Consider the following 25,820-nt stretch of genomic DNA (forward strand, 5'->3'; position numbering starts at 1 on the left):
CTAAACCTGGAATGTAAATTATTCAACACACACTGTTTAAATTCTGACACCCATTTCACACCACAATCCCTCCCCCAACACAAAAACAATCTCAGCACAGCCACATCAACAGAATTCACGTGGGCCATGCGTTGCCATGAGCAGAGATATTTAAGGAAAATTCAACGAAGATCTCCTGTGGATGGGGTTAGTGCATTGATATCTAATAAACAATTCTATCAGATTGCAGTGGAACAGAAAGACACAGAGGCAGTGAGTCGGAGACCGCCCGATAAACACCGGAAAACACACGTAACATGTCATCGACACAACTAAGGAACTGGCAAATACCCGAGCAAGAGCAGTTAATGATTATTTTTGGCCACATTTTCCACTAAATCAGGGTTGAAGCAGAGAATGTGCGCGCCCCTTCCTCCACTGAAGGGCCAGAGTCCACTACTGGATGGTTACAAGTAACTATTGTCATAATCCGTGCCTGTATTAAGGGCGGCAACAAAGCAGTTCCTTCTGATGCGGACAACCAACGATGTACAGGAAATGTGCGCGGAAAGAAGGGTTTTACTAATAGTTGAGGTGCCCAGTGGTATTTCCCGCGAGCAGTTGATGGATATGGGTTGTATAGAGAGGAAAACATAACAGCGATAATCTCCTGAGGGAACCTGCCGGGATTTATTTCAGAGCGCGCCCCCCGCCCGCCGCCAGGTCTGTGCAACCACCTCAGGACATTCACGTTGTAACGTCGAGTGGGAAATGAGGACGTTTTTCCTTTGGAGCAGCAAATCTGCGCAGAGAAATCAGGAAAATTGGAGGAATATAGATATTTCAAATGGAGAGTAAGCGCCGTGTGCGAGGTGTTTAATAAAACATCTACATAGTCGGTCAGTGTCATGGGGATATCTGGCACAGCGCATGGCCGGTTTGTGCAGCTTTGTTGTAAACAATTGACTGTCTCTTTCCACAGGTCACGTTACTGATGGAATATTTACTGTCGCAAGAGGCAATGAGGAGACTGCAGTGTGAACAGACTATATTTAGCTTTTATGTCCGGTGGAATTATTCAATCACCAGGGAGCTTTGGCCTCTTCATTAAATCCATTTTGCATTTGAGTGAAGGTTGGAACTGAATTTAACTCCCGCTCCCCTTACTCCCTACAGAATGCCTGAATTCCCAGCCAATGGCTGACGTGAATGGACGTGGCTGTGAAGGAGCCAATGAGAATTCGGAATAGCGATTTCCAGCTTCTCCACCACATCTTCATTTCAATGTCCCGAAATGAACACGATCAGTTTCAATCCTATCGCTAACTGTGTCAATGCATTTCACTGGGAGCTGCAGGATATTCAATCTGTAGAAAGAAGAACCACAGTTCATGGGTGTCCATCCTTGATGATGATGATAAATGTGGATCAATGCATCGTGTAGACAGATGCTTTAACACCGCTCCTGCTATACCTATATCTATAAACTGCACAAGCCCCACAAACCCCCAGGGTCTCTATGCTTCTCCTATCCTGGCCTCTCTCACATTCCCTGTTTTATTTACCCACCAGTCGCGGCTCTGCCACTGATTATGTTTGATTACAAATCCCTCCATCCAGGTTTGAGCATTAGGAACAGGGCTGGTGGCAAACATTTGGCTTTCCTCAGGTTGTTGGAATTTAGTATGGATATCTATGGAAGACATTTTCTCACGCAGGATTCAGAAAGTTTTATCAGGAGAGGATAAGGAAGAGTCAGAAAGGCTAACAACAAGACACTGAGAGTGTGAAACAATACCTGTGTCAGTCAAGGTACCTGGGAGTAGATCTGCACAACTGATTATCCAATAAACCAAACACTCAGCTTCCCACCTGCAAAATAGCCCAAGCGACTTCAGCTGAAGAACATGGGAAGTGAGGAGCTGCGGACAACATCGCTCATGCTGCTGCTTTGTCAATTGCTTTCGTGTTGGGTGAGAATGTTGACTCAGTGAAATGTAGCCCCTGAGCGATGCCACTTACCTGACTAGATATTAAAACGATGCAGAATTAAGGTGCTGTGTGTACTGAGTGTAACAGTGTTTGCTGCTTCCCATCATATAATAGACTTCGCTGAGTGTGCTGTGTGAATCCAGAGGTGAAATGTCCCCGGGAGGGAAACTGAAGCCTGAATAAGGAATGATGGAGCAGGGACGAGGGGTCTCTATGGTGTATTAAAGACCGAAATATAATCTCTACACACTCACCCCCCTCCCCCCAAGTAAATGTTTTATTGAGACCCCAGATATATCCTCCCGACATTCACACCCCCCAGAAAATGTTTTATTAAAGCCCCAAATTTAACATCCACACTTTCGCCACAAACCACCTCCGCCACCCCCCACCCCTCCCCCACCCCCCTCCCACTCTTCCCGCCTCCCCCACCAACCCCCAGCAAATGAAATAATTGATAATAGAGTGACAGAGGCCTCCACATGCTGGAGAGACACACTTGAGATGAAAGTGTTCCAATGCCACCATCTGCTGGCGGTGCACAGCTACTGCAGCCGCTTATCTTTGCCCGTCTCAGAGAGATTCAGTCACTGGGTGACTGGATCTGGGCACACTCTGGTGGAGGGTGAACGCTGCAAAGGGGATTGAAATTTGCAGCGGGCGCTCGGCTGGTGCATCCGACTCTTTATCCCAGAAACAAACATCGGAAACACCCACATTTAATGGGGCGGAATTTATTTTTTACATATTCACCACTTTTATTCATCCTGTGTCTGTGCCGGAGCAGGACAGACGATTTATAAGGACCTTTCCCATTTTGCAGCTCTTGTCCTGTGATCCTGTGGGTTACAGTGATACAGCCAGGCGAGCAGAGTCGAAATACAAATGCCCAATCTCAACTCTTGATCCCCCCCCGCACCCACCCCCCACTTCACACCCCCAACGCCCACCCACCCCCCGCCCCCCCTCCCATTTACCCAGCCATGTCTAAACCTCACCCAAAGTCTTTAACAGAATTGTCAGCGAGAGTCTACCTTTCGAAAACTGGTGTCGACTCTGGTGAAACAGGTGAATCTTCCCCACCGCAGAAGAAACACACACAGTTTCAATGATGCCTCCATTATATTTCATAACTGCCAAGCGATTCAACTGAAGAACATGGGAAGTGAGGAGCTGTACACAACATAGCTCATGCTGCTGCTTTGTCAATTGCTTTCGTGTTGGGTGAGAATGTTGACTCAGTGAAATGTGGCCCCTGTGCGATGACACTTACCTGACTAGATATTAAAACGATGCAGAATTAAGGTGCCGTGTGTACTGAGTGTAACAGTGTTTGCTGCTTCCCATCATATAATAGACTTCGCTGTGTGTGTTGTGTGCATCCAGAGGTGAAATATCCAGAGGGACACTGAAGGCTGAATAGGGACTGATGGAGCAGGCTCGAGGGGTCTCTATGGTGTATTAAAGCCCCAAATATATTCTCCACACATTCAACCACACTCCAGTAAATGTTTTATTAAAGCCTCAAATGTAATCTCCACACATTCACCACCAACCCCCACCACCCAAACCCGAGTAAATGAATAAATTGATAATGGGATATCAGCCTCCACTTTTTGGAGACTCTTCTGAGATGAAAGCGATCCAATGCTACCATCTGCAGGCGGATCACAGCTACTGCAGGCGTTGCTCTGAACCAGTCTCAGAGAGGTTCAGTCACTGGGTGGCTGGGTCTGGGGACAGGCTGATGGGGTGTGAACGCTGCAAAGGGAGTGAAAAATGCAGCGGACGCTCGGCTGGTGCATCTGACTCTTTATTCCAGGAACACCCTTTGTCTGTGCCGGACCAGGTGAGATAATTGATACAGACGTTTCCCATTTTGCAGCTCTTGTCCTGGGACCCTGTGAGTTACAGCGATAAAGGCAGACGGGCAGAGTCAAAATGCAAATGCCCACACCCATTCTTGACCCCCGCTCCTCTTCGGCCATTTACACCGCCAGTTATAAACCTCACCCAAAGTCTCTAACAGAGTTGTCAGCGAGAGTCTACCTTTCGAAAGCTGGTGTCGACTCTGGTGAAACAGGAGAATCTTCCCCACTGCACAATAAACACACACAGTCTCAATGATGCCTGCATTATATTTGGTGCTTTTAAAGCCCCAAATATAATCTCCACACCCCAATAAATGTTGCATTAATGCTTCAAATATAATCCCCACGTATTCACCCTCCCCCAGTGAATGAATAAATTGTTAATGGGGGAGGTGGAAAGTGAAAGTTTAACTCTCCACAGGTTGGAGAAACTTTCCTGGGATGAAAGTGATCCAATGCCACCCTCTGCTGGCGGTTCACGTCTACTGCAGGCGCTGCTCTTTGCCAGTCTCAGAGAGGTTCAGTCACTGGCTGGATGGGTCTGAGCACAGGCTGATGGGGTATGAACGCTGCAAAGGGGATACGAGCGCTCGGGTGGTGCATCCGACTCTTTATCCAAGGAACAAACATTGGAATCAATGGGAAAAACTCTAGGAAAACGTTACTGAGCAAACTGATGGAGCTGTGGGCTGACAAGTCTCCAGGTCATGATGGGCTCCATCCTAGAATATTAAAAGGTGTGGCTAATGAGGTAGTCGATGCGCTGGAGTTAATTTTCCAAACTTCGCTAGATTCTGAAAAGGTCCCATCAGAACCATTCTTGTAAACCTCTTCTGCACTCTCCCCAAGATGTTCACATCCTTCCTATAGTGTGGAGCCCAGAACTGTAAACAATATTCCAGCTGAGGTCAAACCAGTGTTAGATCGCTGCTAAAGGCCAAATGCACCAGCCGAGCCCCAGCTGCAAATTTCTATCCCGTTACAGCGTTCACACCCCGTCTACCTGTGCCCAGAACAGCCAACCAGTGAGTGAACCTCCCTGAGACTGGCAAAGAGCAGCGCCTGCAGTAGCTGTGAGTCACCAGCAGATGGTGGCATTGGATAACTTTCATCTCAGGAAAGTATCTCCAAACTGTGGTGAGTTAAACTTTCACTTTCCATCTCCCCCATTATCAATTTATTAATTTACTGGGGAAAGGATAAATGTGTGGAGATTATATTTGAGGCTATAATGTAACATTTACTGGGGTGGTGGATGAATGTACGGAGATTACATTTGGGGCTTTAATGCAACATTTACTGGGTGGGGTTGAATGTGTGAGGATTACATTTGGGGCTTTAACAGCTCCAAAGATAATGGAGGCATCATTGAGACTCAATGTGTTTATTGTGCGGTGGGGAAGATTCACCTGTTTCACCAGAGTCGAGAGTGTGTATGTGAGAGAGAGAGTACCTGTGAGAGAGAGAGAATGGAAGAAAGAGGCGTGTGTGGGAGAGAGATGGAGCATGTGTGAGAGAGAGAGTGTGTATGTGAGAGAGAGTGTGTGTGTGGGAGTGAGAGAGCGTGTGAAAGAGAGAGGGTGTGTGAGAGGGAGAGACCGTGTGAGAGAGCGTGTGTGGAAGAGAGAGCGTGTTTGAGAGAGAGTGTGTGAAAGAGAGAGTATGTGTGAGAGAGAGGGAGAGTGTGTGTGAGAGAGGAAGAGTGTGTTTGAGAGAGGGAGAGTGTGTGCGTAGAGAGAGAGCGTGTGTGGGAGAGAGTATGTGTGTGACAAAGAGAGTATGTGGGGAGTGTGTGTGTCTGTGTGAGAGAGTGTGTGGGAGACAGTGTGTGTCTGTGAGAGAGAGAGTGTGTGTGTGAGAGAGAGTGTGCGTGGGAGAGAGTTTATGAGAGAGAGTGTGTATATCTCTGGGAGAGAGTGTGCATGGGAGAGAGTTTGTGTGAGAGAGTGTGTTTGAGATATTGTGTGCGTGGGAGTGCATTTGTGTGAGCCAAAATTGGATGTGAAGCTGAAGGGAAAATATTTCCAGAGTTACAGGGAAAGGGCAGACGAGTGAGACCAGCGAAACCTTTCTTGCAGATGGTTGACAGCAGCTCGATGGGCTGAATGGCCTCCTTCTCTGTTGTAACTGTTCTGTGATACACAAACATGTTAACTTTTCAGTCTTGAATAAGCTTTATTCTTTCCTCCATTGTGGGTTCCAGCACTTTCACATCACAATTTATGGAAGGGATCTCCCTCCATTGAAACTATGGAGAAGGGATCTCCCTCCATTTTTCAGATGGAGAGGGAATATCCCTCCATTTTAAAGATGGAGATCGGATCTCTCTCTTACTCTCACCCATCACTTTTTCTTTCACGCGATGGCCTCTCTATCTCTCTCTCTCTCTCTCTCTCACTCCAACTCTCTGAGGGAGGGATTTGAACAGGAGGATGAGAATTGTAGGGCCTGGAGAAGGTTACAGAGATAGGGAGGGAGGGGGTGAGGGAGTAGTTTGAACAGGTGGATGAGAATTTGAGAATCGAGATGTTGCCAGTGTGGGTCAGCAAACACCGGGAGGTGGTGAGGGTGAGGTGTCCAAGAACAAGTTAGGAAAGGGGCGGGTGGCAGGGAATTTTAGGAGCTGATTGTTAAAGAGGGTAAGTTGAGCCCAAAGATGAAGTTTAAAATCGAGGCTGAGGGCCAGAGCCTCAGAAATTGGAGTGAGCTGGAGAGCTGGAGTTATAAGCAAATAATTGAGCAGGGGAGACTTGAATTCCAATTCAACAGCTTTAGCATCCCAGATCACTTCAAAAAGTTTTTAAAAATAATAAAGCATAATTGGATTTGCAGCATTTAAAAATATATAACGTTATCATTCTGTTTGAACTTCCCCATTTCAACCTTTCTTCACCAAGATCTTAAGGTGAAGTAAACACATAACTTCTCTGCCCCTGCTGTTGTGTGAACTAAATGCTCAAACGAAGATAGACTTACTGGTCAGCAGCAGGCTGGAGGTAGCTGCCATCTGGAGAATGGCGTTCAGACCATACACAGGCATTGGGAAGCAATCTCCTGCTGCCTCTTTCTCTGGCTGAGCCCCGGGACTAATGATGAGATGGCTCAGATGTTGTGAAATCTAAAATAAATTGGCCTGGATATGACGTGATGAAGCAAGTGATAAGTTAATCAACAGAGAATGAACACACTCCCCACTCTGGTTCAATGTGTGTTTGTTTTTCTGTGTGTCTCAATCTGCTTTCAAACTGCCATTTGCTTGTGTTGGGATGTTGCTGAGAGATTGACTTGAGAGTGGAAACTCTGGGATCTTGCTGTGCTATTTTGGCTTTTAAAAAATGTCTTTGCTTTTGTCTTTTTAACCAATTTTATCTTTTTCTCCCGAGAAATTTGTGTTCTGAAAACTGGAAGGTGAGGATCCAAAGAGGGAAAGTTTGGGACAAGGACAAAGACAGGAGCTTCTTCCAGAGGGGGATAGACTGAGGCCTGGTCCACAGGCTTCACCCACGTGAGTTGTGTCTGTTTATTACCCCGATCGAGGTTTAATTTTCATATCTGAGAGACAGAGAGAGAGAGAGAGATTGAGGGGGACAGACATGTGAATGAGATAGGAAGAGAGATACAGAGAGAAACACAAATAAGGGGAACAGCCTCTCAATCTAATTTAGCCTTTGGTTTATAACTGGGATATTTCTGTATTTGGATGTTAGTGAGAGATTGTGTAACTGAGAAGGAGGTTGTGGTGGTGGAATCCTACATTCTTGCTGTGGTACTCTACTTAAAAATGCCCTTGCTTTGTGTTTTAGTCAATTCTTTCCTCTCTCTCTTTTCCCCAGGAGTTTGGAGTTTGAAGACTGCATTGTGACGAGGAATCCTTCGACAGGAGCTTTTCCCCAGAGGGGGATGGATGGACTGAGGCCTGCTCCACAGGCTTCACCCACGTGAGCTATGTCCCTTTATCACCCCAAGGTTCAATTTTAATTTTAAGGGACCTTGGTTTTTGGTTCATCGATGAAGCGGTTTCTGTTAGATGATGAGGTGCTGGATAATGAAACCATGGGGTTAAAATATCCCGGCTTTGCACTTAGTCACAAACGCATTAACCCTTTGGTGTGTGACAAAGAGAGAATTAAAAATCTGAAATCTGAAGTTGTTTAAAAGCTTGTTATAATTCCAAAACAAGACAGGTGCGGAGACAATGCGATGAAGTGGAATCTGTTCAGTCAGATTCACAGTGGCCATTACTGTTCAGTTTACTGAGGTTCTGACTTTAGATTTACCTCTCTCTCTCTCCAGCTTAGTCTCTGTCTGTAGATCCCTCAGCAGCTTCTCACATTCTCTCTCTCCAGCTTTCTTAGTTTCTATTTAAACCTTCTGTTAATAAAAACTGTCCACAAACAGCGATGTGGTTTGTCCTCATTTTAAATGGGGAGACAGAAACATTTCATCTCTCATTTCAACATAGAGCACATGAGATAGAGGGAAAGAAACAGAGATATGGACAGAGAGAATGAGTGAGAAAGAGGGAACAGGGAGAAGGATCTAGATAGAAACATCCATCTATACCCTGAATGTGAGAGACAGGAACAGAGGGAGAAAAGGGAGAGAATGATTGAAACAAAGAGAGAGGGAAGCCGAGGGGAGTGGAGGTGTAAAAACAGGAGTGGGTGTGGGAAAGAGAGACAGGGTCTCCAGTGTGTAGTCACTGGCCACCTCCACTCACATCCTCTGAGATAGAATGACATGTAAAAATAAATCCTGGGACGGTGATTTTAAAATGTGTCCCAAAGGGATGAGCAGCCCCTTCCCAAACTGAAAGAGGGAGTTTAGCACCTTCTGGAGACTGATGGGGGATGGGGGGAGCCATTTTAAATCAGTTTATGCAGATTATGTTTGTGGATTTCTCTCTCTCTCCCTCCATCTTCCTGAATTGAGGGAGAGAGAGAGAGAGTGATGGAAAGAAATAGGGAGAGGGAGGGAGAGCTAAACAGGAGGAGTTGAGGGAGTGGGTGAGAGAGAAAACTCACTTTAAAAATGAACCCATGGGCACTGAAGCATTCCCCATGGCCTGGAATTGAAGTCTTAATGTGAAGACGGTGTAAATTGGGAATAAAGCTTGTGTTTGAGGCAGAGGGATGAATGTGAGGGTGAAATGAGATGCACAGCGGGAGGGCCATTTGAATTCAGTTTGATGTGAGTGTGATTGTTGGATTTCTGTGTCTCTCTCTCTCTCCCTCTCTCTCTCTGCATCTTCATCTTCTGTCATGTGAGAAAGAGAGTGAGGCAGGGAGGGAGAGAAACAGCAAGAAAGATGGAAACAGAGCAAGAGAGGGAGAGAGAAAGGAGAGGTAAGGCCGAAACAGGGGGAGAGATAGCAAAACAGAGTTGGGATGGGGTGGGGGGTTAAAAGACATAGAGTCTGGGAAGAGGGAGCTCCACGTGTGCAGTCACTGCCCAGCTCCCAGTCACAGCCTTCCAGAAAGTGGGATTTTACACAAACTCACAGCCTGAGGCAGTGATTTTAAAATGTCTCCTGAGAGAATCCAGCTGCTTCCCAGTTGAGTTTCAGCCCTTTCGGGAGGTGTGGGGAGTGTGGGGTGAGCGAGGTGGGGAAACTGAAGGGATGGCCCCAGATTGGGAATCACACAGGTCAGCGGCGGGGAGAGGAAAGTTGTGGGATCCTGCTGTGTAAAATAAAAATGTCCGCCAGCCTTCCCTGCACAGCGATGGTGAGCACACTTTAAAAAATGTGTTCATTGAGTGTGAAGCACTTGGAGAGGGTCTGGAATGAAAATCCTGAGGCTGTGTAAAGTCTTGTTCACACTCCAGAGTCATGTCTGACAGCCAGGGCCATGGGGTTTCCAGGGTTAAATGGAAGGGGCAGCAGCCATTTGAATTCAGTTTCATGTAGACCTGAGGGGGTTGGGGCAGGTGGGAGGGGAGAGCAACCCCCAGTCTCTCTCTCTCCAGCTTTCTCTCCCTCCGCTCTCTCTCTCCAACTGTTTCAGTCTAGATTTCATCCTTCAATAAAATGTTTTAAAAAGCACCAATGTGATTGGTCCTTATTTTAATTGGGGAGGGGGGAGTGGATTGGGGGAGAGAGGGTATGAGACCCATTTCCCACTCACTTTCCCACAATCCTTAGTCACATTTATAACTGACCACGAATTGGTGGTGTGTGGGATCTTGCTGAGCAAACCTGGTTCCCCCCTCCCTACCCCCTGTTCCTTGCACCCCCAACAGTGTCAGGGCTTTAAAAATAAAAAGATTGAGGGAAAGGAGGAGGGTGCGGAGTGAGGAAGGGGGGATGGGGGCAGAGATAAAAAGAGGAACAGAGTGAGGGAGAGTGAAACAGAGAGAGGTGGTGGGACTATTGGGGACTGAGGGGGGCTGGGGAAAGAGACACATGGTCTGGCGGTGTGTGTTGTCTTCCATTGTTCGACCACTCTTGGGATCCTGCTGTGCAGAGTGGCCTTAATTGTATCTCTATATCTATTTCATTGACTGGGGATACCTGATTGTGGAATTATAAATATAAAACATGGCCAGTGTCGTGTGGATTTTTGTTTGATATGGTAAGACAGGAACTTTTCAGAATGCATTACAATCCAGCACTCACAGGGGCGTGGAATTAAAAAGGCCGGAACTTGTACCCGGGCCTAATTCACCAAGAACACAGGGCCTGTGTCTGAGAGCAAGTGATGTAAGGGTTGAAGATAAAAGGCTGGCAGCCATTTCAATTCACTGTTCTGACCTGTGATTGTAAAATTCTCAGTCTCATCTCTCTCCCTCAGTCACTACATCTTTCTCCCTTAGTTAGAGAAATGGGTGAAGAGAGAGAGAGAGAGGGAAAGGGGGGAGTGAGTGAGTAAACAGAGGGGCAAAGATAGCAAAACAGAGGAGGGGGTGGGGGTGAATAGACACAGGATCTGGGGGTCTCCGATGTGTAGTCTCTGCCCAGCTCCCAGTCACATCCTTCTGGAAAAGTCCGAATTGCAGAAATAAATTCAGGGACAGTGAAGCAAGTGAGTAACTAACAACGAGAGCATTTTAAAAATTAATTCATTCACTGGAAAGCACTCAGCTTTTCTGAGGTTCCGAAAGGGGGTCTTCACTGTCTTAGTCTCTCTGCAACATGCTCTCTCTCTCTATGTCTCTCTGCCTGTGTAAATATTTCCCAAGTTTAAAAAGTGCCAAGCAAAGCTGACTGGCCCCTGTGGGATCTTCCTGTACACAAATTGCCTGCAGCTTTTCCTGGACTCCAGCAGTGACCACACAATGTCAAAGAGAAACCAGTTCATTGACTTTCATTCAAATTAAAAGCCCCTGACCCTGCGTAAAGGCTTGTTCTACACTCCAGAATTGTCTTTGTGTTTGAGACAGGGCAATGGGAGTTTGAGGGATTCTGGGGGAGCTGGGGTAGAATTTCCCTGTCTCTCTCACTCCAGCTTTCTCTCTCTCTCTCTCCCTCTTTCTCTCTCTTTCCAGACATTTCTTTCTCTCACTTCATCTTGTAATAAACTGATAAGTAATTCCCAATGTGATTTGTCGATATTTGAATTGGGGAAGAGGGGAGCATGAAGGGGGTTGGGGTGGGGGGTGAGGGAGAGAGGGTCCCATTTCCCTCTCACTCCTTCCAGCCCTGTCTGTGAGGTTTGGGCTGAGCTGTGGAGGGAGAGGAATGTTCTGTTAGACTGGGGCCTGTTCCTGTCCCTGAGCTTTAATGCAGCCTCTATGACTAGGCCCAATTCAAGGCCTAATTTCAGGCCCCTCGGGAGAGGCTGTGCATTGTCTGAACTCCCCAATAAGGCCTGTGTTTTAGGCCATGAATGTGATGGTGAAACAAAATGTGCAGCAGCCACTTGAGTTCATTTGATTTGAGGATGTGAATGTGCGTTTTCCTGCTGTCTCTCTCTCTCTCTCTCTCTCCTTCCATCTTTCTATTTAGATTGTGAGTTATCGGGGGGGAGGGAGAGAGAAAGGGGAGAGGGAGTGAAACAAGGAGAGAGAGGGGCAGGGAGGGAAGAGACGAGTATCTGGGGGTCTCCGGCGTGCAGTCACTGCCCAGCTCCCAGCCTCTGGGGAAAAGACCCACACTCCCAGCCTCCCAGAAGTTTGGATTTGTGAAAAGAAACTGTGTCACTGACGGCCAATCTGTGCCATTTTGTTTCAATATATTTCCCTGCCTTGCCTTTTTCATCAATTCTCAACCTAAAACACTTTGACCCAAATGTAAGCACGATGCAGTATGTGGGATCTTTCTGTGTATGTTAACCAAACTGGGTTTCCTAAATGACCAGCAGTGAGCACACTTTGAAAATTAATTCAGCGACTGGTGAAGCTGGTGGGAGGGCCTGAAGTGAAACTTGCTCACGTGAGGCTGTTTCCCCGAATAACGCTGCTGTTTTAGACACTGCGATGAATTGAGGATTTAATGAAATGTGCGGGAATCAATGTGAATTGAGTTTACTGAGGTCCTGACTGTGGTTTTCTCTCTCTCTCTCTCTCTCTCTCTCTCTTTGCCTCTCCATATTCTGGCATGTGAGAAATAGAGAGAGAGGGAGAGAAAGAGAGAGTTGGAAAAGAGGAGAGATTGAGGGAAATAGTGGTGAGAGGGGTTGTGGCAGTTCAGAAAGGGGGGAGACAGGATTTGGGGTTTCTCCAGTGTGGCCGTGGTAGAGATGTTTGTGGGATCCTGCTGTGCACTGCAATTGTAAACATTGTTGTATTGACTTTCCAATGTACCTGAGGTCCTGGAATTGAATTTCTCAATGTGACGCTGTCTAAACGCTTGTATTTTATATATTGTTTATTTATTGTTATGTTTACAGTGTTGAAGGTCAGATGATCAATTGAATGGGAGCAGAGTGAGGGGGTTGGGGGTGAATTGCACTCACTCATTTCTCTGAAGCCTTCCAAATTTTTGTAAAACAATCAGACCCCCACCCCCTCCCAAGTTTTAAAGAGGGAGATTAGCCTTTTCTGTGTCTGGGGGAAGGATACCTGGCTCGCACCACCTTGTTCATGGGATCTTGCTGTGCCTATATGGCCTGCAGCCTGTCCTGCACTGCAGCCGTGGCTACACTCCCTGAATTCAGTTTACTGATGGGCTGAGTGAGGATTGCTCCCATTCCCACCCCCCACCCGTCACAGCCCCCGGTTCTCTCAGTAAATCATTGATAAATATAAAACATGGCCACAGTGAATCATTATTTAAAAAGGGAAGGCAGGAACTTTTCAGAGCCCAATTAAAAAGGCCGGAACTTGGACCCGGGTCTAATTCACCAAGAACACAGGGCCTGTGTCTGAGAGCAAGTGATGTAAGGGTTAAATGTAAAGGCCCGGCAGCCAATTTAATTCACTTCACTGATCTCTGATTGTAAAATTCTCAGTCACTTCTCTCTTCCTCAGTCTCTCCATCTTTCTCCCTTAATAAGGAAGATGGGTGAAGAGAGAGAAAGAGAGAAAGGGGGGAGAGAGTGAGGGGAAACAGAGGGGTAGAGATATTAAAACAGAGGAGGGGGTGGGGGTGAATAGACACAGGATCTGGGGGTCTCCGATGTGTAGACTCCGCCCAGCTCCCAGTCACATTCTTCTAGAAAGGCCGAATTGCAAAAATTAATCCAGGGACAGTGAAGCAAGTGACTAACTAACAATGAGTGTATTTTAAAAATTCATTCATTCACTGGAAAGCACTCAGTTTTTCTGAGGTTCCAGAGGGGGCTCTTCACGGTCTTAGTCTCTCTCCACCATGCTCCCCCTCTCTCTGTAAATATTTCCCCAATTTAAAAACTGCGAAGCAAAGCTGACTGCCCCCTGTGGGATCTTGCTCTGCACAAAATGCCTGCAGTGTTTCATACTGTTCCACAATGAGTTAATTTATTAAAATGTGCTCATTGGACTAATTTCCCATCCCTCAGGAGCTCTTCACCAAGTCCAAACTGTGAGAGTGTGTGAAGGATTGTGCTAATTCCTGAATAATGCTGGTGTTTTAGGCAGGGGGATGAATTGGAAGGTGGAGCAGCCATTTGTATTCAGTCAGTCTCTCTGGGATGTGTCCCTACGTTACAACAGAGAGAGGGGGGAGAGTGAGGGAAAAAGGAAAAGACAGTGAAACAGAGGCAGGAGGTTGGGGGTGAGGAAGAGACTCAGGATCTGGGGGGTCTCCAGTGTGGAGTCAGTGCCCAGCTCCCAGTCTCTGCAGAAAAGCCTCACTCACACCATCCTGGGGACACCTGGTTTGTAGAAATCGAGGCTGGGATGGACATTTCAAAAATTCTCACCCAGGAAGCAGCAGCTTGTTCCCGGTTTAAAGGGGGAGTTTAGGCCTTTCTGGGGGTGTGTCCAAACTCAGAGTACACATGGTGCCCAGGGGGGAGAGAGAAGGAGGAAGAAGGAGAATTACAGCAGGCATGAAGCTGGCGAAGGAATATTTCTCCCTGTCCCCATCCGGATAGCATCACATTGCTGCCTGTGGGATCCCCCTGTGCAGAAATGGCCTTCAGCTTTTCCTGAACTACAGCAGGGACCACACGATGTTAAAGAGAAACCAGTTCATAGACAGTCATTCAAATCAAAAGCCCTTGACCCTTGGTAAAGGCTTGTTCTAAACTCCAGAAACGTCTTTGTGTTTGAGACAGGGTGATGGGCGTTTGAGGGATTCTGGGGGAACTGGGGTGGTATTTCCCTTTCTCTGTCACTCCAGCTTTCTCTCTCTCTCTCTCTCTCTCTCATTTCAAACATTTGTTTCCCTCACTTCATCTTGAAATAAACTGATAGGAAAGTCCCAATGTGATTTGTTGATATTTGAATTGGGGGAGGGGGGAGGGTGGAGGGGGTTGGGGTGGGGGGTGAGGGGGAATGGGTCCCATTTCCCTCTCAGTCCTTCCAGCCCTGTCTGTGAGGTTTGGGCTGAGCTGTGGAGGGAGAGGAATGTTCTGTTAGACTGGGGCCTGTTACTGTCCCTGAGCTTTAATGCAGCCTCTGTGACTAGGCCCAATTAAAGGCCTAATTTCAGGCCCCTTGGGAGGGGCTGTGAATTGTCTGAACTCTCCAATAATGCCTGTGTTTTTGGCCATGAATGTGACGGTGAAACAAAATGTGCAGAAGCCACTTGAATTCATTTGATTTGCGTATTTGATTGTGCGTTTCCTGCTGTCTCTCTCTCTCTCTCTCCCCCATCTTTCTCTTTCAATGGTGAGTTATCAGGGAGGGAGGGAGAGAGAAAGGGGACAGGGAGGGAAACAGGGAGGGAGAGGGGCAGGGGGGGAAGAGACGAGGATCTGGGGGTCTGCTCAGCTCCCAGCCTCTGGAGAAAAGACCCACACTCCCAGCCTCCCAGAAGGTTGGATTTGTGAAAAGAAACTGTGTTACTGAGGGCCAATCTGTGCCTTTTTGTTTCAAGAATTTTCCCTGCCTTGCCTTTTTCATCAATTCTCAACACTAGAACAATTTGACCTGACTGTGAGCACGTTGCAGTGTGTGGGATCTTTCTGTGCACAAATAACAAACAGGAACTTTTCAGAGTGCAAGTCAATTCAGCATGCACCGAGGCGTTAGAATTAAAAATGCCGGAACTTGTGCCCGGGTCTAATTCACCAAGAACACAGGGCCTGTGTCTGAGAGCAAGCGATGTAAGGGTTAAAGGTAAAGGCCTGGCAGCCAATTTAATTCACTTCACTGAACTCTGATTGTAAAATTCTCATTCTCTTGTCTCTCCCTCGGTCTCTCCATCTTTCTCCATTACTTAGAGGGATGGGTGAAGAGAGAGAGAGAGAGGGGTAATGGGGAGTGAAAGAGGGGAAACAGAGGGGTAGAGACAGTAAAACAGAGGAGGGGGTGGAGGTGAATAGAAACAGGATCTGGGGGCCTCCGATGTGTAGACTCTGCCCAGCTCCCAGTCACATCTTTCTAGAAAAGTCCGAATTGCAGAAATAAATCCAGGGACAGTGAAGCAAGTGACTAACTAACAATGAGTGTATTTTAAAAATTAATTCATTCTCTGGAAAGCACTCAGTCTTTCTGAGGTTCCAAAGTGGGGTCTTCACTGTCTGAGCCTCTCTCCAACTTGCTCCCTCTCTCTCTGTCTCTGTGTAAGTATATCCCCAATTTATAAAGTGCTAAGCAAAGCTGACTGCCCCCTGTGGGATCTTGCTCTGCACAAAATGCCTGCAGTGTTTCATACTGTTCCACAATGAGTTAATTTATTAAAATGTGCTCATTGGACTAATTTCCCATCCCTCAGGAGCCCTTTACCAAATCCAAACTGTGAGAGTGTGTAAAAGATTGTGCTAATTCCTGAATAATACTCGTGTTTTAGACAGGGGGATGAATTGGAAGGTGAAGCAGCCAGTTGAATTCGGTCTGTCTCTCTAGGATGTGTCCCTCCGTTACAACAGAGAGAGGGGGGAGAGTGAGGGAAACAGGAAAAGACAGTGAAACAGAAGCAGGGGGTTGGGGGTGAGGAAAAGACACAGATTCTGGGGAGGTCTCCAGTGTGGAGTCAGTGCCCAGCTCCCAGTCTCTGCAGAAAAGCCTCACTCACACCCTCCTGGGGACGCCTGGTTTTTAAAAATAGAGGCTGGGATGGAGATTTCAACAAGTCTCACCCAGGAAGCAGCAGCTTGTTCCCGGTTTAAAGGTGGGTGGGGGGGAGTTTAGGCCTTTCTGGGGATGTGTCCAGACTCAGAGTACACATGGTGCCCGAGGGGCTTGGGGGTGGGGTGGGTGGGGGAGACATGGAGGGAGAGGGAGGATTACAGCAGGCATGAGGCTGGGGAAGGAATGTGTCTCCCTGTCCCCGCCTTCCGGATAGCATCACATTACTGCCTGTGGGATCCCCCTGTGCAGAAATGACCCGCAGCTTTTCCTGAACTGCAACAGGGACCACACGATGTTAAAGAGAAACCAGTTCATTGACTGTCATTCAAATTAAAAGCCCCTGATCCTGGGTAAAGGCTGGTTCTAAACTCCAGAATTGTCTTTGTGTTTGAGACAGGGCGATGGGAGTTTGAGGGATTCTAGGGGAGCTGGGGTGGAATTTCCCTGTCTCTATCACTCCAGCTTTCTCCCTCTCTCTCTCTCTCTCTCTCTCCCTCTCTCTCTCCCTCATTTCAAACATTTATTTCCCTCACTTCATCTTGTAATAAACTGATAGGAAAGTCCCAATGTGATTTGTCAATATTTGAATTGGGGAAGGGGGGAGTATGGAGGGGGTTGGGGTGGGGGATAAGGAGGAGTGGGTCCCATTTCCCTCTCACTCCTTCCAGCCCTGTCTGTGAGGTTTGGGCTGAGCTGTGGAGGGAGAGGAATGTTCTGTTAGACTGGAGCCTGTTCCTGTCCCTGAGCTTTAATGCAGCCTCTGTGACTAGGCCCAATTCAAGGCCTAATTTCAGGCCCCTCGGGAGGGGCTGTGCATTGTCTGAACTCCCCAATAATGCCTGTGTTTTAGGCCATGAATGTGACGGTGAAACAAAATGTGCAGCAGCCGATTGAGTTCATTTGATTTGAGGATGTGATGGTGCGTTTTCCTGCTGTCTCTCTCTCTCTCACTCTCTCCCCCCATCTTTATCCTCCGATTGTGAGTTATCAGGGAGGGAGGGAGAGAGAAAAGCCAGATGGACGAAAACAGGGGGAGAGAGAGGAGCTGGGAGGGAAGAGACAAGGATCTGAGGGTCTCCAGTGTGTAGTCACTGCCCAGCTCCCAGCCTCTGGAAAAAAGACCCTCACTCCCAGCCTCCCAGAAGGTTGGATTTGTGAAAAGAAACTGTGTCACTGAGGGCCAATCTGTGCCATTTTGTTTCAAGATGTTTCCCTGCCTTGCCTTTTTCATCAATTCTCAACCTAAAACACTTTGACCTGACTGTGAGCACGTTGCAGTATGTGGGATCTTTCTGTGTGCAAATACCAAACAGGAACTTTTCAGAGTGTATTTCAATCCAGCACTCACAGGGGCTTGGAATTAAAAAGGCCGGAACTTGTGCCCAGGTCTAATTCACCAAGAACCCAGGGCCTGGGTCTGAGAGCAAGTGATGTACGGGTTAAATGTAAAGGCCTGGCAGCCAATTTAATTCACTTCACTGATCTCTGATTGTAAAATTCTCAGTCTCTTGTCTCTCCCTCGGTCTCTCCATCTTTCTCCCTTAATAAGGGAGATGGGTGAAGAGAGAGAGAGAGAAAGGGGGGAGTGAATGAGATGAGCAGGAAAAGACAGTGAAACAGAGGCAGGGGGTTGGGGGTGAGGAAGAGACTCACGATCTGGGGGGGGGGGGGTCTCCAGTGTGGAGTCAGTGCCCAGCTCCCAGTCTCTGCAGAAAAGCCTCACTCACACCCTCCTGGGGACGCCTGGTTTGTAAAAATCGATGCTGGGATGGAGATTTCAAAAAGTCTCACCCAGGAAGCAGCAGCTTGTTCCCGGTTTAAAGGGGGGAGTTTAGGTCTTTCTTGGAATGTGTCCAGACTCAGAGTACATATGGTGCCCGGGGAGGAGAGAGGGGGGAAGAAGGAGGATTACAGCAGGCATGAGGCTGGGGAAGGAAACGTGTCTCCCTGTCCCCATCCAGATAGCATCACATTGCTGCCTGTGGGATCCCCCTGTGCAGAAATGGCCTTCAGCTTTTCCTGAACTGCAGCAGTGACCACACGACGTGATAGAGAATTCAGTTCATTGACTGTCATTCAAATTAAAAGCCCCTGACCCTGGGTGAAGGCTTGTTCTAAACTCCAGAATCGTCTTTGTGTTTGAGACAGGGAGATGGGATTTTGAAGGATTCTGGGTCCGGGGAGGGGGTGGAATTTCCCTGTCTCTGTCACTCCAGCTTTCTCTCTCTCTCTCTCTCTCTCATTCCAGACATTTCTTTCTCTCACTTCATCTTGTAATAAACTGATAGGAAAGTCCCAATGTGATTTGTTGATATTTGAATTGGGGGAGGGGGGAGGATGGACGGGGTTGGGGTGGGGGGTGAGGGGGAGTGGGTCCCATTTCCCTCTCACTCCTTCCAGCCCTGTCTGTGAGGTTTGTGCTGAGCTGTGGAGGGAGAGGAATGTTCTGTTAGACTGAGGCCTGTTCCTGTCTCTGAGCTTTAATGCAGCCTCTGTGACTAGGCCCAATTCAAGGCCTAATTTCAGGCCCCTCGGGAGGGGCTGTGCATTGTCTGAACTCCCCAATAATGCCTGTGTTTTAGGCCATGAATGTGACTGTGAAACAAAATGTGCAGCAGCCACTTGAATTCATTTGATTTGAGGATGTGTTTGTGAATTTTCTTGCTGTCTCTCTCTCTCTCTCTCTCCCCATCTTTCTCTTTAGCAACACTGTTGAATCCGGTTCAACAGTTTTCAAAACGGAAATGAAAAATAAGAATGGAATAAATTTGCAGGGAGATGAGGAAAGTGCGAGTAGAGTCGGAGAGTGGGAACAATAGACCTGCCTTCAAGTTCTGGGCACAGGCCCGATGGGCTGAAAGGCCTCCTCCCCTGCCGGATCATTTGATGACTCTCACTTCGTCACACTCTCTCTATCTGTCTGTTTTCTACCGCACTCTAGCCCCAATTCTTGTCCTGCATTAAGCTGCACATCATTCCGTTTGTTGTAGAAGCTGTTCATTAACACTGTCCTGCTCTCCCCCTTTCCCTCATTCAGGAAATAAGGCTGTTGCCTCGGCTGTTGGTGTCGGTTCTGCTGTGGCTCTGATTCTCCTCCTTGCTCTGTTGTGTGTCTGCCTCTGGAGGAATGGTAGGTCAGGCCATGTGTAACAACCGGTCATTGCAAATGAACAGGCAAAGGTAACAGTCGACTCTTGGTGGCCACGACCCCTAAACCACGCAACCCTAACCTCCAACATTAAATATAAGGTTATCCGGGTGTGAAGGGTGAAATAGCAAATCGCAAAGGCCTGGGTAGAAATTAACCTTGGGCGGGAATGTCAGGGCCGGGAAGGTCGCATCGTCGACCCGTCAGACACTCCGCCCAATATCCCGCGGCATTGATTTCACAAGAGCTGAACAGATGGCTGGTTCATGATGCGGACCTCAGTCATACCGCTGCCTTTGGGCAGCCGTATTGGACACATCACCCGGTTAGAATTGTTCCTCGGCTGGGGGCAGAATGAGCGGAATCGCATTGGAAAATCCAACAAACTCAAATGTCTACCCCAGCGCTCTGAGGCTAAGGAGAATGGAGGGAGAGCTCAGAGAGGCGGCTTCATACATCTTGATCAGAGAGGAGACGGTATGGAACCTGGGACACGGCAGGAAAATGAGGGTTAGGCAAATGGAGGCAGTCTTCAGCCGCTGTAAAGTAAACTTGGTCAGATATAAGTTAGTTATTCAAGAGTAATCAGGCTAAGGAATAACGCCAGCTACTGTTCTGGAGTCGAAAGCCTTTGAATCATTGACAAAACATGTGGGTGTTGCAATGGGGTTGGGGCAGTGTGCAGACCTTGTGGGGGATGTGTATAGCTGCGTTTAACGGCCTTCCTTATCTGGAAGGCTCTAGTCTTTGAAAGTCGGCAAAACCCCATTTCTCCCTTTGAAGCTTCGCTCCACCCTGCCTCCTAGCCCCCTGCTATTCGCCCCGTGGGTAACCCTCGCTAAATTCATTGTGATTGTTTTTCCTATTTCCCGCGCCCCTCCACAACCCCATCACATTGCACCCACCCCCCTCCCGCTCCCCCGACCCCCCGCCGCTTATCATCGTTAATTTCATCCACATCATGAGTCCCACCAGCTGATCAATGTGCATTTTCCGTTAAGATGTGTCTCCAAACTCAAGTTCTTTACCGCAAATCCCTGAGCACCAGTACACGGCTCTTCAATTCACTCATTCGATGCGCTTGAGAATCCGGCTGCCTTGAGGAAATTGTCCCTCTTTTTCCACCTCTCCGGATCTAAAGTCTTTAAAGGTTGATGGTCTTCTTCGCTTATGTCCCCATTGCTCCTTAACCTTCATGGACAAAGACTCCCAAACAATCTTCAATTCAACCAATATACCAGAACATTCTGGTCTGAATGTTAGAGAAGCTTCTTAGCATTCCATACCTTGCCGGATCTCTCCCTTCATTAACGGGTAGTCATTGCTCAGAACGTTGCCTTGTATGGTCCATCCCCCTGGTACTCCTCTCTCTCCTTCCCTTTCGCACCCTGATCATAACATTGAGTCCAATGGCTTCCTGTCCTTTGGGTGCGCGGCCACCTCTGCCACAATCTGATTTTTTTTTTCTTTTGGCCGAAGTGGGCGAAGCTCTCTTGGCCAATAATTATTACCCATAACCAATTTCCATTAAGAAGATGGTGGTGAGCCGCATTCTTGAACCGCTGCAGTCCATGTGGTGTAGGTAGATCCACAGTGCTGTTAGGGAGGGAGTTCCAGGATTTGTTCCCAGTGACAGTGAAGGAATGGCAACCATATTTCCAAGTCAGGATGGTGAGAGGCTTGAGGCGAACTCCCAGGTGATGGTATTCCCATGTGTCTGCTGTCCATGTCCTTCCAGATGGCAGCGGTTCCATTTAACCGTCATTGTCTCAGTTTGCTGTACAAACAGGCAGTGTAAGTCTAACTTTGGCTCTGTCATGAGGCAGGTCATTTCAGACTGCGATATGGGCGGTTCGAATACTGTGTCTGGATGTCCGGAGCTCAAAGGTAGCGCCATGATCGCTGGACCTTGATACGCCAATGGGAACTGTTCATTCAGCCTTTGCGTGTGAAGCTGACGGGATTGAAGATAACCCGGACACGGTTTGGTCAAATTGGCAGCGTCTGCCTGCATTTATTCTGCTTGGAATTTGCTGGGATTGGAGGCCTGAAGGCACAGCAAGCAGTCAGAAAGGGGCATGACATGTTGGCCTTTAGCAGAGTTTGAGTACTGGAGAAACTAATTCTAGCGGGAATTGTACCGAATCTTGGTAACGCGGGAAATTTGGTGCAGTTTTGTTCTCTCTACCTATGTGAGGGTACACTTGACACAGGGAGAGTGCAAAGAAAATTGCGGGCTTGTCGTATGAGGATAGATTAAGGAGACTGGGCCTGTATCCTCCAGAGTGAATGCTGATCCTATTGGAGCATGCAACCTTCTTACAGATCTCAACAAGGTTCATGCAGGAAGGACTGTTCGTCTGGCTGTTGTGGTCAAGAATTAGGGGACACCATCTCAGAATAAGGGACAGGCCATTAAGGGCTGAGAGGAGGAGGGATTTCCTCACAAAGAGGGTGGTGAAACTTTTCAATATTCTACCCCAAGTGGCTGCGGAGGCTCAGTTATCGAGTGTTTTCAAGACAGATTTCTAGATCTGAAAGGCATCAGGGGCATGTGGGTAGTGTGGGAGAATCGTGCTGAGGTACAAGATCAGCCAGTGAGTTGGAGGCGGTTCAGAGGAGATTTGGTAGATTTTCACCGGGAATGAGAGGATTGTCATATGAGGGAAGATTGGACAGACTGGGCTTGTTTCCTCTGGAGTTTAGAAGAGTGGGGGGTGGTTTGATTGAAGTATATCAGATCCTGAATGGTCTCGAAAATGTGGATGTGGAAAGGATGTATCTGCTGGTGAGAGAGTCCAGAACTCGTGTTTTAAACCTCGGGGCTGCTCTTTTATGACAGAGGTGAGGAGCTTCTCTTATTCTCTCAGAGCCTGTGAGATTTTGCAACTCTCAACCTGCAAAGGCGGCGGAGGCCGGGCCATTAAATAATTCTAAGGCGGAGGGAGATTGATGCTAATTAGGCAATGGGGTCAAAGGTTATCGGGGGTAACTGGGAATGTGAAATTCGAAGCACAAACAGATCAGTCAGGATCTTATTGAATGGCGGAGCAAACTCGAGGGGCCGAATGGCCTTCTGCTCTTATTTCGTATGTTCGTATGATGTATTTAATAATGCAGCAGACTCGTTTGCTGACTGACCTTTTCATGCTCGTAATCCCTCTTCTCCTCTGTTCTCACACATAAAATAACATGCTCTCTACCAAAGAACCACACCCCAGATGAAACAGCCGCTGACTTTAGAAATAAACAACTGCTAAAGTGAACGAGAATATTAAGAGGTGGAGGGCATTTGGCCCTTTGAGACTGTTCGCCCATTAAACGGCTGTTCTGTGATCTAACTACACATGTCTGGCTTTGATACAGGGGGGAGACGTTACCCTTGTCACAGTCATGCACAATATCATTTGTCACTTTGATATCAGCCCCTTCGGTGCAGTAAGTGGGGCGGAATTCTAAGTGGAGAGAGACACAGAGCTCCGGATAAAATGGGAACCGAGTTAGGAGTTGGAATCATTTCCAAGCGCTTTGAAGCGGACCGGGAGTTGGATTTGAAGGAAAGGACCTGAGGTGAGGAACCGCGTTAAGAATATTAGCGAAAGTGGGAGGCGGGAGCGGAAGTTGGGGACAGGAAGTGCCTCTCAAGGGTACTGCCCATTGGGAGAGACTAAGGGGGTAAGAGGACAGTTAACCCAGAGGGCAGAGGGCGGGGGGAATTGAGATGGAGCCACCGACAATGGACAGCCCCTCATTGCAGGGGCTGAGGGAGGGAAGAAGGGCAGATCTCTCGGTGAGAATTTCTGATGATATTTGGAGGGCGATGGAGAAATGCGATGTTAAGTAAGACAAGGTGAGATGCTCAAAGCAAGAGCGGAAACCCAAATTCTCCAATTTGCCCACACCACTGAAATGCCTCATCTCCGGGGCAATCATTGTAAATGCTTCCTCCACCATTTCCCAAAGCTTGATATCCTCCCTAATGCGGGGGAAAGGGAGATGGATCCCACTCTCCAGATTCCCAGGGACAGGGCAGCTAAACACTGGGGCATTATTTAAAGGGCTTAAACATCGATGGTCGGAAATCTGAGATACTGCGTCCGATTTCAAAAGAGGCAGAGAGAGAACTGCAGACAACCATTGAATTCTAGGATGATAATGGCATAGAGAACGGTTTGAGGTGACGAGAGAAGACCCTACATTGTTTTGTCTCAAGGCCAGGCAGATGTGGCGGTGAATGGGTGAAACAGATGTTCGCCATATCATTTCAGGTCAGTGTCCATTGGAATGAAGTGGAGATGGGAGCTGTACCAGGAGAGAGGCCCGGGAGATAGGAAGTAATTGGGTTTTTGCAGGCCAGGGAATCTGGCTTGGATTCTTTACACAGAGAGAGATTAAGGGGAGATAAAGAGGCGATGAAATCAGGGAGATGGGAGGGGGGAGAACACGAGGAATCGAGATGGAGTCCCTGAAGATGAGAAATCAATCATTGCGGAGGCTGAGTGCGGAAAATAGTGAAGATATCACTTTGAGCGTTTTTCGATGGTCCTTCAGTGCACAGCAGTGAGGGCAGTTTTGAATGAGAGGGGATGGGCAAAATGACATTTTCTCAGAAGGAGAAAGTGCGAGAGACGTGAAAGGTCACACCAGGTGTGATAGGGTTAGAAGTGCCAGTCTGGCGCTCTGACAGCCTGGACTGGCTGCAAGGAAGAGAGAGACGGCGTGGGAAGAATGGTGGACCAGATGTGGCTGAGGGGCGCGGCTACATCCTCATGTGACAAAGTATAAACCTTTATCCAGGTTTTCACTGTATCTGATATCACTCCAGACGGAAGCAGGAAGGTGAACACAATCCAGGTACAAACATCAATGTTTGTTTCAGTTTAACAAAACCTGCTGGTCTAGAAATGTGAGCGGTTGTCAGAAGTGGGGGTGTTCGCTGATAACCGCACAATGTTCAGCATCATTCGCAACTCCTCAGATACTGAAGCAGATCCATGTCCAAATACAAGAAGGCCTGGGCAATATTCAGTCCTGGGCTAGCAAGTGGCAAGTAACATTCACACGAGACAAGTGCCAGACAATGACCATCTCCAACACGAGAGAATCTTACCATCGCCCCATGATGTTCAATGGCATTAGCATCGCTGAATCCCCAACTAGCAACATCCTGGCTGTTACCATTATCCAGAAACTGAATTGGACTAGCCATATAAAAATTGTGGCTCAAAGAGCAAGAGGCTAGCAAACCGGTGGCGAATAACTCACCTCCTGACTCCCTAAAGCCTGTTCAATATCTACAAGGCACAAGGTAGATGTGTGATGGAAAACTCTCCACTTGCCTGAATGATCGCAGTTCCAAGAACACTCAAGAATATTGACACCATCTGGGCCAAGGAAGCCCCCTTTACCGGTGAACACCTACTCCCTCCACCACCGACGCACAGTGGCAACACAGTGTGTACCATCTACAAGATGAACTGTAGCAACTCGCTCTGCATCCTTAAAAACACCTTCCAAATCCACGACTGATTTCTCCCAGAAGAACCCAGAAGTGCAGACACTTGGGAAGACCACCACCTGGAAGTTCACTCCAAGCCACTCACCACCCTGGATTGGATATATCGGCCGTTCCTTCACTGTCCCTATGACAAAATCCAGGGATCTCCCCGTCTAACCTACACCACAGGGACTGCAGCGGTTCAAGGCGGCAGTTCAACGCCACATTCTGAGGGGGCAATTAGAGATGGGCAATAAATGCTAGACTCTCCTGCCCCATCCGCATCCCGTGAATGAATAATAAGTGAAGATGCCGGGGATTGAACCCGGGGCCTCACACATGCGAAGCGTGCGCTCTACCGCTGAGCTACATCGCCACTGGACGGCAGGTGTTAAACAATAGTTGTAGTGTGGAGAAATAGGCCCTCTTTCTTATTTCAGTCCTATTTCGTCTTCAAATTAGACCATGAATGATTTTGAATCGTAATCTATTTCACAGCCACTGTCTCATTTTGCCAGATAAACAAAGAGGGTTAGTCTACCTTTATCTCCATCATGTGGGAGGTCATTTCCGGCCGCGATGTGGCCGAATTTCAGTAACTCAAGGATCGTGACCAAGAGAAAAAAGTCCATGATCTCTGGATCTTGATCCGCCAATGGGAGCTGTTTCTTTCTGTCTGTGCAGGTGAAGCGTGGTGGGCTAGTGGAAGGGAGGAGTTATATATTTTATATATCTC

General features: G+C 47.8%; 2 protein-coding genes and 1 non-coding gene across 3 annotated transcripts in view; 1 reads left to right on the plus strand and 2 right to left on the minus strand.

Annotated features, from left to right (window-relative positions):
• Positions 1-7,012, minus strand: part of LOC144672522 (Fc receptor-like protein 5) — a 374,607-nt gene extending 367,595 nt beyond the window's left edge. Inside the window, exon 1 of the mRNA XM_078534366.1 lies at positions 6,819-7,012. Coding sequence (XP_078390492.1) covers positions 6,819-6,882 — 64 coding nt within the window. The 5' untranslated portion in view covers positions 6,883-7,012. The remainder of the gene's footprint in view (positions 1-6,818) is intronic.
• Positions 1-25,820, plus strand: part of LOC144672519 (Fc receptor-like protein 2) — a 287,381-nt gene that overhangs the window by 32,727 nt on the left and 228,834 nt on the right. The window lies entirely within an intron of this gene.
• On the minus strand, positions 25,389-25,460 carry trnaa-cgc (transfer RNA alanine (anticodon CGC)). The gene has a single exon. It is a non-coding gene; the product is annotated as a tRNA-Ala (tRNA).

This window comes from Cetorhinus maximus, chromosome 38 (genome assembly GCF_964194155.1).
Source record: "Cetorhinus maximus chromosome 38, sCetMax3.hap1.1, whole genome shotgun sequence".
NCBI classification, from domain to species: domain Eukaryota; kingdom Metazoa; phylum Chordata; class Chondrichthyes; order Lamniformes; family Cetorhinidae; genus Cetorhinus; species Cetorhinus maximus.